The sequence below is a fragment of the Schistocerca cancellata genome, chromosome 8 (assembly GCF_023864275.1).
Source record: "Schistocerca cancellata isolate TAMUIC-IGC-003103 chromosome 8, iqSchCanc2.1, whole genome shotgun sequence".
NCBI lineage: Eukaryota > Metazoa > Arthropoda > Insecta > Orthoptera > Acrididae > Schistocerca > Schistocerca cancellata.
The window spans coordinates 596,038,160-596,051,810 of NC_064633.1; the positions used below are offsets into that span (position 1 = coordinate 596,038,160).

General features: G+C 43.8%; 1 protein-coding gene across 1 annotated transcript in view; it reads right to left on the reverse strand.

Annotated features, from left to right (window-relative positions):
* The window catches only part of LOC126094798 (cytochrome P450 6a2-like), a 230,274-nt gene that overhangs the window by 35,264 nt on the left and 181,359 nt on the right, over positions 1 to 13,651 (reverse strand). Inside the window, exon 4 of the mRNA XM_049909364.1 lies at positions 10,638 to 10,874. Within this exon, the coding sequence (XP_049765321.1) occupies positions 10,638 to 10,874 (237 nt within the window). The remainder of the gene's footprint in view (positions 1 to 10,637; positions 10,875 to 13,651) is intronic.

The following is a 13,651-nucleotide window of genomic DNA, read 5'->3' on the forward strand; positions in this document are numbered from 1 at the left end:
GTTTTCTTTGTGAACTTGCTTTCGCGCCACGTGGTCGGTTGGAGCAAACGCCGCATTGATAAATTGTAGTTTCGGTCTGAAAGTATATTGTACACGATGAATAATCATACGATAGACAGCGAGTGTAAAATAGGGAAGGAATAATCGTGTGTGTCCATATTTTTCTGGGTTTCTGTTGGCTACTGAAACTTGGCCATGTGGGTTGAACAGCATTGAAGTGATGTTTCTTGTGCACCCCCTGTAACGATTTGGTTTGCTGGCGATGTTGTGCGTTAAGTAAAATACTCGTGCCACTAGGAAAAGAATCGGAGTTTAATGCCCACTGATTTGATAAAGATTTGCGAAATACTCTTCCACCCTGACCTAGTTTTGCTTGTAGTGTCTTTGCGGAACTTGTTCTGAGTAACCTATAGCAACTGAATGTAATAAACGTGGGTTTAGGTATACTTGTGCGGTTGTACAAAATTACATTGAAGCCATGTCTGTGCACCTCTGTCCCATTCCATAATTACGTGGCGAAACTGAACCATGTTAACTAGAGACCGGTTTTGATTATGTACATTGCAAGAGAAACACGACTAGTTGGTGAAATACCATCGGTACAGAATAAATATCAATTAATCTCTACCCTCGCCTGATTATTTACTCCCCCCATAATAAAGAGTAGGTGGCAGTTTGTACCACAGTCAAATTATGGGTCATGAAAGCAAATAAAAACTATATACTGCCTATTAAGCCCTGTATAGGTGCCTTCTGTAGTGGTTAAAAAAAATTGCCTTTTCCGTTGCGTTCAAATTTTTACCGGTTCGTTAAAACCTTCCGCTAGAAATTATTAATACCCATCAATAACTCGCAGTAATTTCGTGGACCACACGAATTTAAGAAACCATTTACTACAGACGGTAGCTTGCAGGAGCCGTAGGACATGTCAAAGCGACGGTAATCTACCTACTTAGGTAGGTTTTACCACCACCACTACTGGCAGGTTACGTTGCAAAATATACTATACTAGAACTGACATGTGATTACATTTTCGCGCAATTTGGGTGCATACATCCCGAAAAATCAGTACCCAGAACAACCACCTCTGGGCGTAATAACGGCCCTGATACGCTTGGGCATTGAATCAAACAGAGCTGCGATGGCGTGTACAGATACATCTTCAACACGATACCACCGTTCATCAAGAGGAGTGACTGGCGTATTGTGACGAGCCAGTTGCTCGGCCACCATTGACCAGACGTTTTCAGTTGGTGAGAGATCTGCAGAATGTGCTGGCCAAGGCGATAGTCGAACGTTTTCTGTATCCAGGAAGGCCCGTACAGGGCCTGCAACATGCGGTCGTGCATTATCCTGCTGAAATGTAGGGTTTCGCAGGGATCGAATGAAGGGTAGAGCCACGGGTCGTAACACATCTGAAATGTAATGTCCACTGTTCAAAGTGCCGTCAATGTGAACAAGAAGTGACCGAGACGTGTAACCACTGGCACCCCATACCATCACGCTGGGTGATACGCAAGTATGGCGATGACGAATACACGCTTCCAATGTGCGTTCACCGCGATGTCGCCAAACACGGATGCGACCATCATGATGCTGTAAACAGAACAGGGATTCATCCGAAAAAATGACGATTTGCCATTCGTGCACCCAGGTTCGCCATCGAGTACACCATCGCAGGCGCTCCTGTCTGTGATGAAGCGTCAAGGGCAACCGCAGCCACGGTCTCCCAGCTGTTAGTCCATGCTGCTGCAAACGTCGTCGAACTGTTCGTGCATATGGTTGTTATCTTGCAAACGTCCCCATCTGTTGACTGAGGGATCGAGACGTGACTGCACGATCCGTTGCAGCCATGTGGAGAAGATGCCTGTCATCTCGACTGCTAGTGATACGAGGCCGTTGGGATCCATCACGGTGTTCCGTATTACCCTCCTGAACCCACCGATTCCATATTCTGGTAACAGTCATTGGATCACGAGCAACGCGAGCAGCAGTGTCGCAATACGATAAACCGCAATCGCCATAGGCTACAAAATGTCGGAAACGTGATGGTACGCATTTCTCGTCCTTACACGAGGCATCACAAAAACATTCCACCAGGCAACTCCGGTCAACTGCTGTTTGTGTATGAGAAATCGATTGGAAACTTTACTCATGTGAGCACGTTATAGGTGTCGCCACCGGCGCCAACTTTGTGTGAATGCTCTGAAGAGCTAATCATTTTCATATCACAGCATCTTCTTCCTGTCGGTTAAATTTCGCGTCTGTAGCACGTCATCTTCGTAGTGTAGCAATTTTAATGGCGAGTAGTGTACCATCAGGATATCACGTTTCGGTGCAGCATCATACGGTATCGTATGGTTAACATGCTGTACTATCCCTTCTGAATACTGTGTTGGGATACGAGGTCGTATTATACAAGACTTAAGGATGGAACATGGGAAGGGGTGCCTTTCTCCCTCACATCGACAAGTTGTACAGCTCACCTATACATGCTTTAATCTTTGTACTTGTTACAACCTTACAGCAAGCGCAGCAAGTTTGTGGTTACTTCTCGCGTGGGACAGCTTTCACTCTCCAGTAGTTCACATGGTCAACATGTCCTACCTAGAGTACTTAACATCTCTTCACTTCGTTCGAGGAAGCTGAGTCTAACTGACCAACATTTTGGTTTGTGGACATTACTGGAAAATCTGAACAATCCTGTTACTGAAATTAGTAGAGTAAATTATATGGTAAATGTCACATTCCTTATCAAGAGAAATATACTTACGCCCATTACATCATCGTTTGGTGACAGTATTATGTTGATTGAAATGTATAATATGGTGGAATGTCACAATGACTATCAAAATATATTTTAAATCCTATTCACCAATCAATATTGCATCGTATCCAGAAAATCTGCAGGCTATAAGGCCCTAAGCTTTATATTATAACATACGTCGAGTGTCTTGTAGGGTGGTTTGTGAGGCTGTTAAACTAGAGACTCCACAAGGAATGGATACGTATTTTTTGACTCCTTTAAATGACTGGAATGATTCCATTCGAGTAAGAGGTATTCAAAGTAATGGAAAAAGCAGTGAGCTGTCTTACTTGTTCAATGATATCTATAGATACAATTGTTCATTTTTTTTACGCTGAATATCGATAAAAATACTGTCAAGTCTGATCTCTAATGTTGGGTCACTAACGCATTTAACAGTGAAACTGTCATACATAATTTTTGATCATACTCATCAATATCTTTTGAAAAATTCTTGTTGAGATTTGATGTTACTAAGAATATTTGATAGGGTAAACCGTGAGTTCTTTCAGATTCTCTATCTTCAACCTTTATCACATGTTTCGTTAAACCTATAGGTTGCATACCCAGTATATACAGTTCTCCTAGGTAGACTTGCATTTTTCAGTGACATTGCCTTCATTATTATTTTCTTGATCATGATGATCCTCTTGTTCTTCTTATTCTATAATATCTCTGCGTTTTGCTTTCATAGATACATTATTTCATTTGGCTTCAATGTCTTTGCTAATTCATCTTCTTCATCTCATTTATCTTCCACTTATTATTACCCTCCTCCATTCTAAATAGTCGTACTTCTTCACTCAAATTCTCTAGAAGTTGAGGAGTGGCTTTAAAGCCATTTTCTAGCACAGACTCAGTTTGAAATTATTTTTCCACCCATTTAATTAAATTGTGGGGGTATGAGATTATATGGTGTTGTCTTTTGTGTTTTTTAAGAATACTTTTTACAGTATTATGGGTGATCTGTTGGTGGACGTATGTACGTATTGCTTATAAAAATATATCCTTACACATTGAATAACAGTGTGAATTAAATTGAAAAATGTTCTTCATTGTTTTTGCTTCTATAAGCTTTTCTATACTTGAAGACACTTACGCTCAATGTACATGTGCTTATTTCTCCTTTTGTTCACGTTTGCAGGTGACACAAGCGTAACACACTACACACGTTCTTGCTTGTGCAGAAGTACTAACTGATTTCAGTAGATGAAGTAGATACCTTTCTTCTTTCAGTCATTACAAAGTAGGTTTCAGTTGCAGAGAACATGGAGACATTAGCTTTAGTCTTGCACACATCGAAAGTCGGTTCTCTTATGAGTCATGTGTCTTACGGCTATACCAGGTGCAGCTTACATCTGAATGGCATATGTTTTTCTCTATAATTTAAGATGAATCTGACCGTTAGTTTATGTAAATGTACAGACCATATAATAGACCAGGATGGTTTATGAACTGACTCACAACTGGTGAAAGCTACAAAGGATTTCGCAGCCCGTAGGACAATAATGGAATTACAGTCACTGCTTGGGACCAGTAATTTTTCTAGGAAGTTTATTAGAAAATTTGCATATACACCAGGAGTCCTTACACATCTTTTAAGAGATGGAGCAAAATTTTACTGGACTATACATTATGCAGCCTTTGAGCGGTTAATAGGTTGACTGATCGCTAGTACTGTTTTCACTCTTCATGACTATCAGTAACAGTTTATATTGTCGTGAGAAATGAGTAAACATGCTCTCACTTATGTATTGAGACCAAAGGTAGTTGAGAAAGAACGTCCAGAGCTGGTGAAAAGGAAATAATTGTGCCAATTTTTGGCACTTGTGTTGTTATCCTTATGAGCGACGTTTTAAAGTAATATAGGTTCATGGATTGCTGAAATTGATTCAGTGACTAAAAGATGGAATTAGACGTTTGCCTTTCTGGGCTTTACGACTAAGTGAATTTCAGTTTAAGGTTCTACCTCTTAAAGATAAATCTCATAGTAACACTGATCGACTTTGCAAGAAAATATATGCCGCAGAATGTATTGGGTTAACTGCAGAGGAATGGCAAAGAGCCAGAACACTGATCGTGATTGTCAGCCGTTCGCGAGGTAAGTACATTTCAGTTCTGGTGAAGGAACGATGCACAAGCAGACGAGATACGGTCACCAAACAGCTCTGCCGTAATGTATTTGAGCAGGATCAGAATTCTGTTTCGGCCCGGCATAGTGAACGACGATCCACAGGGTGCTGGATCTTAGAAAATTATTCATGGCAGACGAGGAAACAAGATGTAGAGCATTATGTAAAAAACGCCACTGTAACTGAAGATGCGCATTATAACAGTGTGTCTATATCAACAAGTTGTACTACTCATCTAATACATATTAAAGCTGAGAAAATATAAATGGGGAAATTGCTGAACGCCAAAATGAAGTTACAAGTGGGGAATAAACCATACATTAATTTGTTCTTGAAATGTTCTAGAAAGAACTGTTAAGGTTCCACACAGTAGCAACAAGTGCTTCCAAAAACAGCAGTTTTATGCTTTTATTGCACTTTGAATGTGTAATGTGGGACTAATGAAATGTGATTATTCATTTGATAAATTATTTAGAGTGCATCTTCTTATTTTGTCTAAAAATTAGTCATGAGAACTCTTTCAGTTCTCATGACTAATTTTTAGATAAAATAAGTGAATGTACCTCTGAAACCTGAATTTTAGTGTTTGTATTAGAAAGTAGCCAAGAACATAGTCAGATACAGATATAGAGTCCAGTCATTAACAATTTGTGGAATTGAGTATTAGGCCCAGTTGAGGGTAGTTTCATCCGAATCTGAACAGAAGAACTACATATGCGGTCAGGACTGAGGGTGTGGATGCGAGGTGCCGGGGTGGAGAAGAGTTTGTACCTCTTTAATTCAGACGAATCTTCCATGAGAACGAGACATGCACTCGACCCTCTCCTTATTTACCAGGTAATTAATTATGTGCTCAACGGTTACGGAAGGAAATGATCCTGCTAGTTGGTAAAATGAAGAGTGCGCACTCGCAATAATTTGATAGAAATCGTAATCTACTAAAAAAAGAGAACTTATCATAATAAACAACAGGAAATGGGATTCTGCCTATATCTACGAAATGATATGCGGATTAAATATTACAATGAGATTTATTATATATCAGGACATAAATGCGCATAATTGTCGACACACACAGTACGTTAAAGGATAGGGAATACTGAAATATTATGGGAATAAGGGTTGGCTCGAGAACAAGGGGCTCCTACTCTCTGTGTTGCAATGGATTGACGATAATGACTGGAGATGCTGATGAATCGAATATTAACCTCCCGCCTATATAGAAGTATCACAATTAGTAATGATAGCAGTATCGCAATTAGTAGTGAGTGCTCAAATGGGATCACATGGAGAAACAAGCAAGGAGGACTTGTAGCAAAGCGAGCGCGCGTGCTGCTGAGGGATTTAGTACAAAACTGATAAGGTCCTACAATGCCGGAGCCTCAAAATACTGTACCAGTACTGAAATCTGCACCATGTCGTCGGTAGGCAGCGTCCTGATGACGTAGGCGCCGACTTCTGCCGTGCAGCAACTCTGTGTCAACCCCTGGCTGCGAAGGCTGTCCGAGAATTGTAAGTTCTTCCGAAAACGAGCGACCAAGTCGCAATACCGTCCGACTCGGAGGAAGATCAGATCCCGAATCCCCACTGTGATGCGATGCGAGAACGAAGCCAGCATGCCCAACTCCCTACTCTCCTCGAAAACCGCAAATCAGCATTCAGTTCTGATTCCAAAATTATCCCACACTATCTCAGAACATCATTCTCGCCAATAGCAAATGTTCCCTCCTACACTCCTGGAAATTGAAATAAGAACACCTTGAATTCATTGTCCCAGGAAGGGGAAACTTTATTGTCACATTCCTGGGGTCAGATACATCACATGATCACACTGACAGAACCACAGGCACATAGACACAGGCAACAGAGCATGCACAATGTCGGCACTAGTACAGTGTATACCCACCTTTCGCAGCAATGCAGGCTGCTATTCTCCCATGGAGACGATCGTAGAGATGCTGGATGTAGTCCTGTGGAACGGCTTGCCATGCCATTTCCACCTGGCGCCTCAGTTGGACCAGCGTTCGTGCTCGACGTGCAGACCGCGTGAGACGACGCTTCATCCAGTCCCAAACATGCTCAATGGGGGACAGATCCGGAGATCTTGCTGGCCAGGGTAGTTGACTTACACCTTCTAGATCACGTTGGGTGGCACGGGATACATGCGGACGTGCATTGTCCTGTTGGAACAGCAAGTTCCCTTGCCGTCTAGGAATGGTAGAACGATGGGTTCGATAACGGTTTGGATGTACCGTGCACTATTCAGTGTCCCCTCGACGATCACCAGTGGTGTACGGCCAGTGTAGGAGATCGCTCCCCACACCATGATGCCGGGTGTTGGCCCTGTGTGCCTCGGTCGTATGCAGTCCAGATTGTGGCGCTCACCTGCACGGCGCCAAACACGCATACGACCATCATTGGCACCAAGGCAGAAGCGACTCTCATCGCTGAAGACGACACGTCTCCATTCGTCCCTCCACTTACGCCTGTCGCGACACCACTGGAGGCGGGCTGCACGATGTTGGGGCGTGAGCGGAAGACGGCCTAACGGTGTGCGGGACCGTAGCCCAGTAGCCCAGCTTCATGGAGACGGTTGCGAATGGTCCTCGCCGATACCCCAGGAGCAACAGTGTCCCTAATTTGCTGGGAAGTGGCGGTGCGGTCCCCTACGGCACTGCGTAGGATCCTACGGTCTTGGCGTGGATCCGTGCGTCGCTGCGGTCCGGTCCCAGGTCGACGGGCACGTGCACCTTCCGCCGACCACTGGCGACCACATCGATGTACTGTGGAGACCTCACGCCCCACGTGTTGAACAATTCGGCGGTACGTCCACCCGGCCTCCCGCATGCCCACTATACGCCCTCGCTAAAAGTCCGTCAACTGCACATACGGTTCACGTCCACGCTGTCGCGGCATGCTACCAGTGTTAAAGACTGCGATGGAGCTCCGTATGCCACGGCAAACTGGCTGACACTGACGGCGGCGGTGCACAAATGCTGCGCAGCTAGCGCCATTCGACGGCTAACACCGCGGTTCCTGGTGGGTCCGCTGTGCCGTGCGTGTGATCATTGCTTGTACAGCCCTCTCGCAGTGTCCGGAGCAAGTATGGTGGTTCTGACACACCGGTGTCAATGTGTTCCTTTTTCCATTTCCAGGAGTGTATGAAGTTTAAAATGTAACAGTTCATGTCGCGACAGGCGTGAATGGAGGGACGAATGGAGACGTGTCGTCTTCAGCGATGAGAGTCGCTTCTGCCTTGGTGCCAATGATGGTCGTATGCGTGTTTGGCGCCGTGCAGGTGAGCGCCACAATCAGGACTGCATACGCCGAGGCACACAGGGCCAACACCCGGCATCATGGTGTGGGGAGCGATCTCCTACACTGGCCGTACACCACTGGTGATCGTCGAGGGGACACTGAATAGTGCACGGTACATCCAAACCGTCATCGAACCCATCGTTCTACCATTCCTAGACCGACAAGGGAACTTGCTGTTCCAACAGGACAATGCACGTCTGCATGTATCCCGTGCCACCCAACGTGCTCTAGAAGGTGTAAGTCAACTACCCTGGCCAGCAAGATCTCCGGATCTGTCCCCCATTGAGCATGTTTGGGACTGGATGAAGCGTCGTCTCACGCGGTATGCACGTCCAGCACGAACGCTGGTCCAACTGAGGCGCCAGGTGGAAATGGCATGGCAAGCCGTTCCACAGGACTACATCCAGCATCTCTACGATCGTCTCCATGGGAGAATAGCAGCCTGCATTGCTGCGAAAGGTGGATATACACTGTACTAGTGCCGACATTGTGCATGCTCTGTTGCCTGTGTCTATGTGCCTGTGGTTCTGTCAGTGTGATCATGTGATGTATCTGACCCCAGGAATGTGTCAATAAAGTTTCCCCTTCCTGGGACAATGAATTCACGGTGTACTTATTTCAATTTCCAGGAGTGTATTTAGATAAATTCAAGTTTTATAGTTCAAGTTTTATAGTTAATTACCTCAGTTTTTCCACAGTTTTTTAATAGATTAGGAAAATTCTAGAAATTCATACACCTGTAACAACTGTTTATATGTTATGAAAAATTGATAGAAGAATCTCTCTTACTTAGGAGGAAAAGTGTACCTATAGCAACAAATGCAGACAGTAATAATTGAAAAAATGATGAAATTCCACATGCCAAAAAAGGTATTTTGTACGTTTCAGAACTTCCACTGCGATGAGTGTGAGTCCTCAATTCTTCCTGGTCATGATGACAAAGTTTTATGATTTTATTTCTAAAAGTATAGACAGTGGAAATTAAAATGTCCTGTGGTGGCTCTCCTGCTCCAAGTCGGCCCGTTTAACGTCCTACCCCCCTTAAGGCAGTAAGCTTCTTCGTTTGATCCAGTTGTCTACTTCCTTCTCTTTCTCACTGTCATCTATCTTCGATTTTGTCTTTGGATGATTACTCCCTTCTCTTCTGAAAAATTGCCCAATTGGAAGTATCTGTGGCTGACATAGGAAGATGAACTTGTTGTGATGCTTTCTTTAATGGAAACATTGATTCTTCTTTCTATCCATTGTATGCGAAAGCATTCCGCCAAAGCCACATCTTGACGGTATTGTTGTGACCAGGTGAAACTATTGTCGTCTGGCCACAGCTGTGGGCTCTTTGATTGGTCTGGGAGAATACTCATCACACTAGATCGCAGGAAGTATTAGTGTAATTTATTACATAAATGATTGGCTTTGACACTGTTTTTTGCTGCATGTGTACCGGATAATTTGCAACTGTCATGAACTAGCAAAGTATCATTTGACGTGCAGATTGACAAACTGTTCTCTTGCATCAAAAAATGTAAAATTTATGAAGCACATTTCACAGGAACCGTTTAATTGTCACTGTCGTACCCTATGATGTTCACTATTGTAGCAGACGTTTCAAACTGGTTGCAGCCCTTGCTAGCTCGACGCAATGTTTACCTCAGTTTGAGGGTCCTGCAGTGCTGAAAGGGAGGGTATGGTCGTCAGAAGCGCCTCCCATACACCGTTGTGGACTCCAGCGAGCTCTCGCTAATGTCTCTGGTATCGATTTGTGTTGCCTACTGTGGTGTGGCACCGCGATCTCTGGACGATACCAGAGGTATTATTTCTGCTCTTGGTAGTAGCATCCACGGGCGAGCTCTCGCAGTCATGCAAGAGCATAAGGAACACCAATGGTTCCATCAGGTTCATCTTCAGTGTTCTGGATATTGCTCTATCCTGCCATATCTTAGTACGTTTAATCATTGTGGATTTGCCAAGGACGATTCATTATTTTATTTCTTCTTCAATCTTTCCTGTGTACCTACACGTAATGGATCATCAATATAGAAATGACAAGCGTTAGCCGGCCGTGGTGGCCGTGCGGTTCTAGGCGCTGCAGTCCGGAACCGCGGGACTGCTACAGTCGCAGGTTCGAATCCTGACTCGGGCATGGATGTGTGTGATGTCATTAGGTTAGTTACGTTTAAGTAGTTCTACGTTCTAGGGGACTGATGACCTAAGATGTTAAGTCCCATAGTGCTCAGAGCCATTTGAACCATTTTTGACAAGCGTTAGGGGACCCGCCAGAATGGTGAATTGAACAGTTGGCACTTTTCACAATGTTAATAGCTCTCTACAGATAAACTTACTGAGTTATAAATTGCTACTAAGCAAAGTTTCACAGTGCTTACCAATTGATTCCTCGGTCTGCACCAGAGCGTGGGTGTCGCCCTCCAGGTGTCCCTTCTGCTTGAGCTGGATGAGCAGGTCGAGGAAGTCGTTCCTCTTGATGTTCTTCTCCAGCCGCTCGTCCACCGTCTGGCGGACCAGCTCGAGGAAGAAGTCGGAGACGGAGTTGTCTGTGAAATTGTCCTTGAAGCGCTGCAGGAAAGGCACCCCGTCGTAGAGGAAGCGCTGGACCATGCCACCTGTGGATGACGTCACGTAAATATTTCGCAAGTTGGGCTTCCAAGCGCTGTTCCTTGAATATTATCTATCTACGGCCAAAATTTTCCCCCTGCGTACTTTCTGTTTAACATTGTCAACAAGGAACTTGACATGTAATCACCGTATCTAAGTGTACCACTATACATATCTTTACTACTGATGGGTAACAACCACGTGCTTCCACTGAGTAACACATCGTTGGCTACGTAGAACGTTAGAGACGGGGCAGTGTCGCGCCAACGGTTTAGGAGTAGCCCATTAGACTGCGCTCGCTTGGGAGACGATGGAGAATCAGATGTTCAGATGTGTGTGAAATCTTATGGGACTTAACTGCTAAGGGCATCAGTCCCTAAGCTTACACACTACCCAACCTAAATTATCCTAAGGACAAATACACACACCCATGCCCTAAGGAGGACTCGGACCCCCGCCGGGACCAGCCGCAGAGTCCATGTCTGCAGCGCCCTAGACCGCCCTGCTAAACCCGCGCGCCAATGGAGAATCACTTCAGTGGGTTATGAGTGGCCGAATGTATTGGTGTGGGGGGGGGGGGGTGTCTCAGAGGCAGGAAAGTTTAATATCGTTAAGAAAATATTCGTTCTATTCAAAGAATGAGATGAATGATGTGTAGTGGATATGATTTTGCAGACACAGATGACATTTTGTGAATTTATAAGGTAAGTGAAGCATCGAAAGCTATAATCAGTAAAAGAGAGAGTAAAGTTATACGTGAGCACCTGTTGGTGGCCGGCCGGAGTGACCGTGCTCTGCTAGGCGCTACATTCTGGAGAATTTTGCACAGAGCACAACTTAATCATAGCTAACACTTGGTTCAAGAATCATAAAAGAAGGTTGTATACATGGAAGAAGCCTGGAGATACTGACAGATTTCAGATCGATTATATAATGGTAAGACAGAGATTTAGGAACCAGGTTTTAAATTGTAAGACATTTCCAGGGGCAGATGTGGACTCTGACCACAATCTATTGGTAATGAACTGTAGATTAAAACGGAAGAAACTGCAAAAAGGTGGGAATTTAAGGAGATGGGACCTGGATAAACTGACTAAGCCAGAGGTTGTACAGAGTTTCAGGGAGAGCGTAAGGGAACAAATGGTAGGAATGGGGGAAAGAAATACAGTAGAAGAAGAACGGGTAGCTTTGAGGGATGAAATAGTGAAGGGAGCAGAGGATCAAGTAGGTAAAAAGACGAGGGCTGGTAGAAATACTTGGGCAACAGAAGAAATATTGAATTTAATTGATGAAAGGAGAAAATATAAAAATGCAGTAAATGAAGCAGGTAAAAAGGAATACAAACGTCTCAAAAATGAGATCGACAGGAAGTGCAAAATGGCTAAGCAGGGATGGCTGCAGGATAAATGTAAGGATGTAGAGGCTTATCTCACTAGGGGTAAGATAGATACTGCCTACAGGAAAATTAAAGAGACCACTGGAGAAAAGAGAACCACTTGTATGAATATTAAGAGCTCAGATGGAAACCCAGTTCTAAGCAAAGAAGTGAAAGCAGAAAGGTGGAAGGAGTATATAGAGGGTCTATACAAGGGCGATGTACTTGAGGACAGTATTATGGGAATGGAAGAGGATGTAGATGAAGATGAAACGGGAGATATCATACTGCGTGAAGAGTTTGACAGAGTACTGAAAGACCTGAGTCGAAACAAGGCCCCAGGAGTAGATAACATTCCATTAGAACTACTGACGGCCTAGCGAGAGCCAGTCCTGACAAAATTCTACCGTCTGGTGAGCGAGATGTATGAGACTGGCGTAATACCCTCAGACTTCAAGAAGAATATAATAATTCCTATCCCTAAGAAAGCAGGTGTTGACAGGTATGAAAATTACCGAACTATCAGTTTAATAAGTCACGGCTGCAATATACTAATGCGAATTCTTTACAGACGAATGGAAAAACTAGTAGAAGCCGACCTAGGGGAAGATCAGTTTCGATTCCGTAGAAATATTGGAACACGTGAGGCAATACTGACCCTACGACTTAACTTAGAAGAAAGATTAAGGAAAGGCAAACCTACATTTCTAGCATTTGTAGACTTAGAGAAAGCTTTTGACAATGTTGACTGGAATACTCTCTTTCAAATTCTGAAAGTGGCGGAGTAAAATACAGGAAGCGAAAGGCTATTTACAATTTGTATAGAAACCAAATGGATTTTATAAGAGTTGAGGGGCATGAAAGGGAAGCAGTGGTTGGGAAGGGAGTGAAACAGGGTTATAGCTTCTTCCCGTTGTCATTCAATCTGTATATTGGGCAAGCACTGAAGGAAACAAAAGAGAAATTCGGAGTAGGTATTAAAATCCATGGAGAAGAAATAAAAACTTTGAGGTTTGCCGATGACATTGTAATTCTGTCAGAGACAGCAAAGGACTTGGAAGAGGAGTTGAGCGGAATGGATAGCGTCTTGAAACGAGAATATAAGGTGAACACCAACAAAAGCAAAACGAGGATCATGGAATGTAGTCGAATTAAGTCTGGTGATGCTGAGGGTATTAGATTAGGAAATGAGACACTTGAAGTAGTAAAGGAGTTTTGCTATTTGGGGAGCAAAATAATTGATGATGGTCGAAGTAGAAAGGATATAAAATGTAGACTGGCAATGGGAAGGAAAGCGTTTCTGAAGAAGAGAAATTTGTTAACATCGAGTATAGATTTAAGTGTCAGGAAGTCGTGTGTGAAAGTATTTGTATGGCGTGTAGCCATGTATGGAACTGGAACATGGACGAT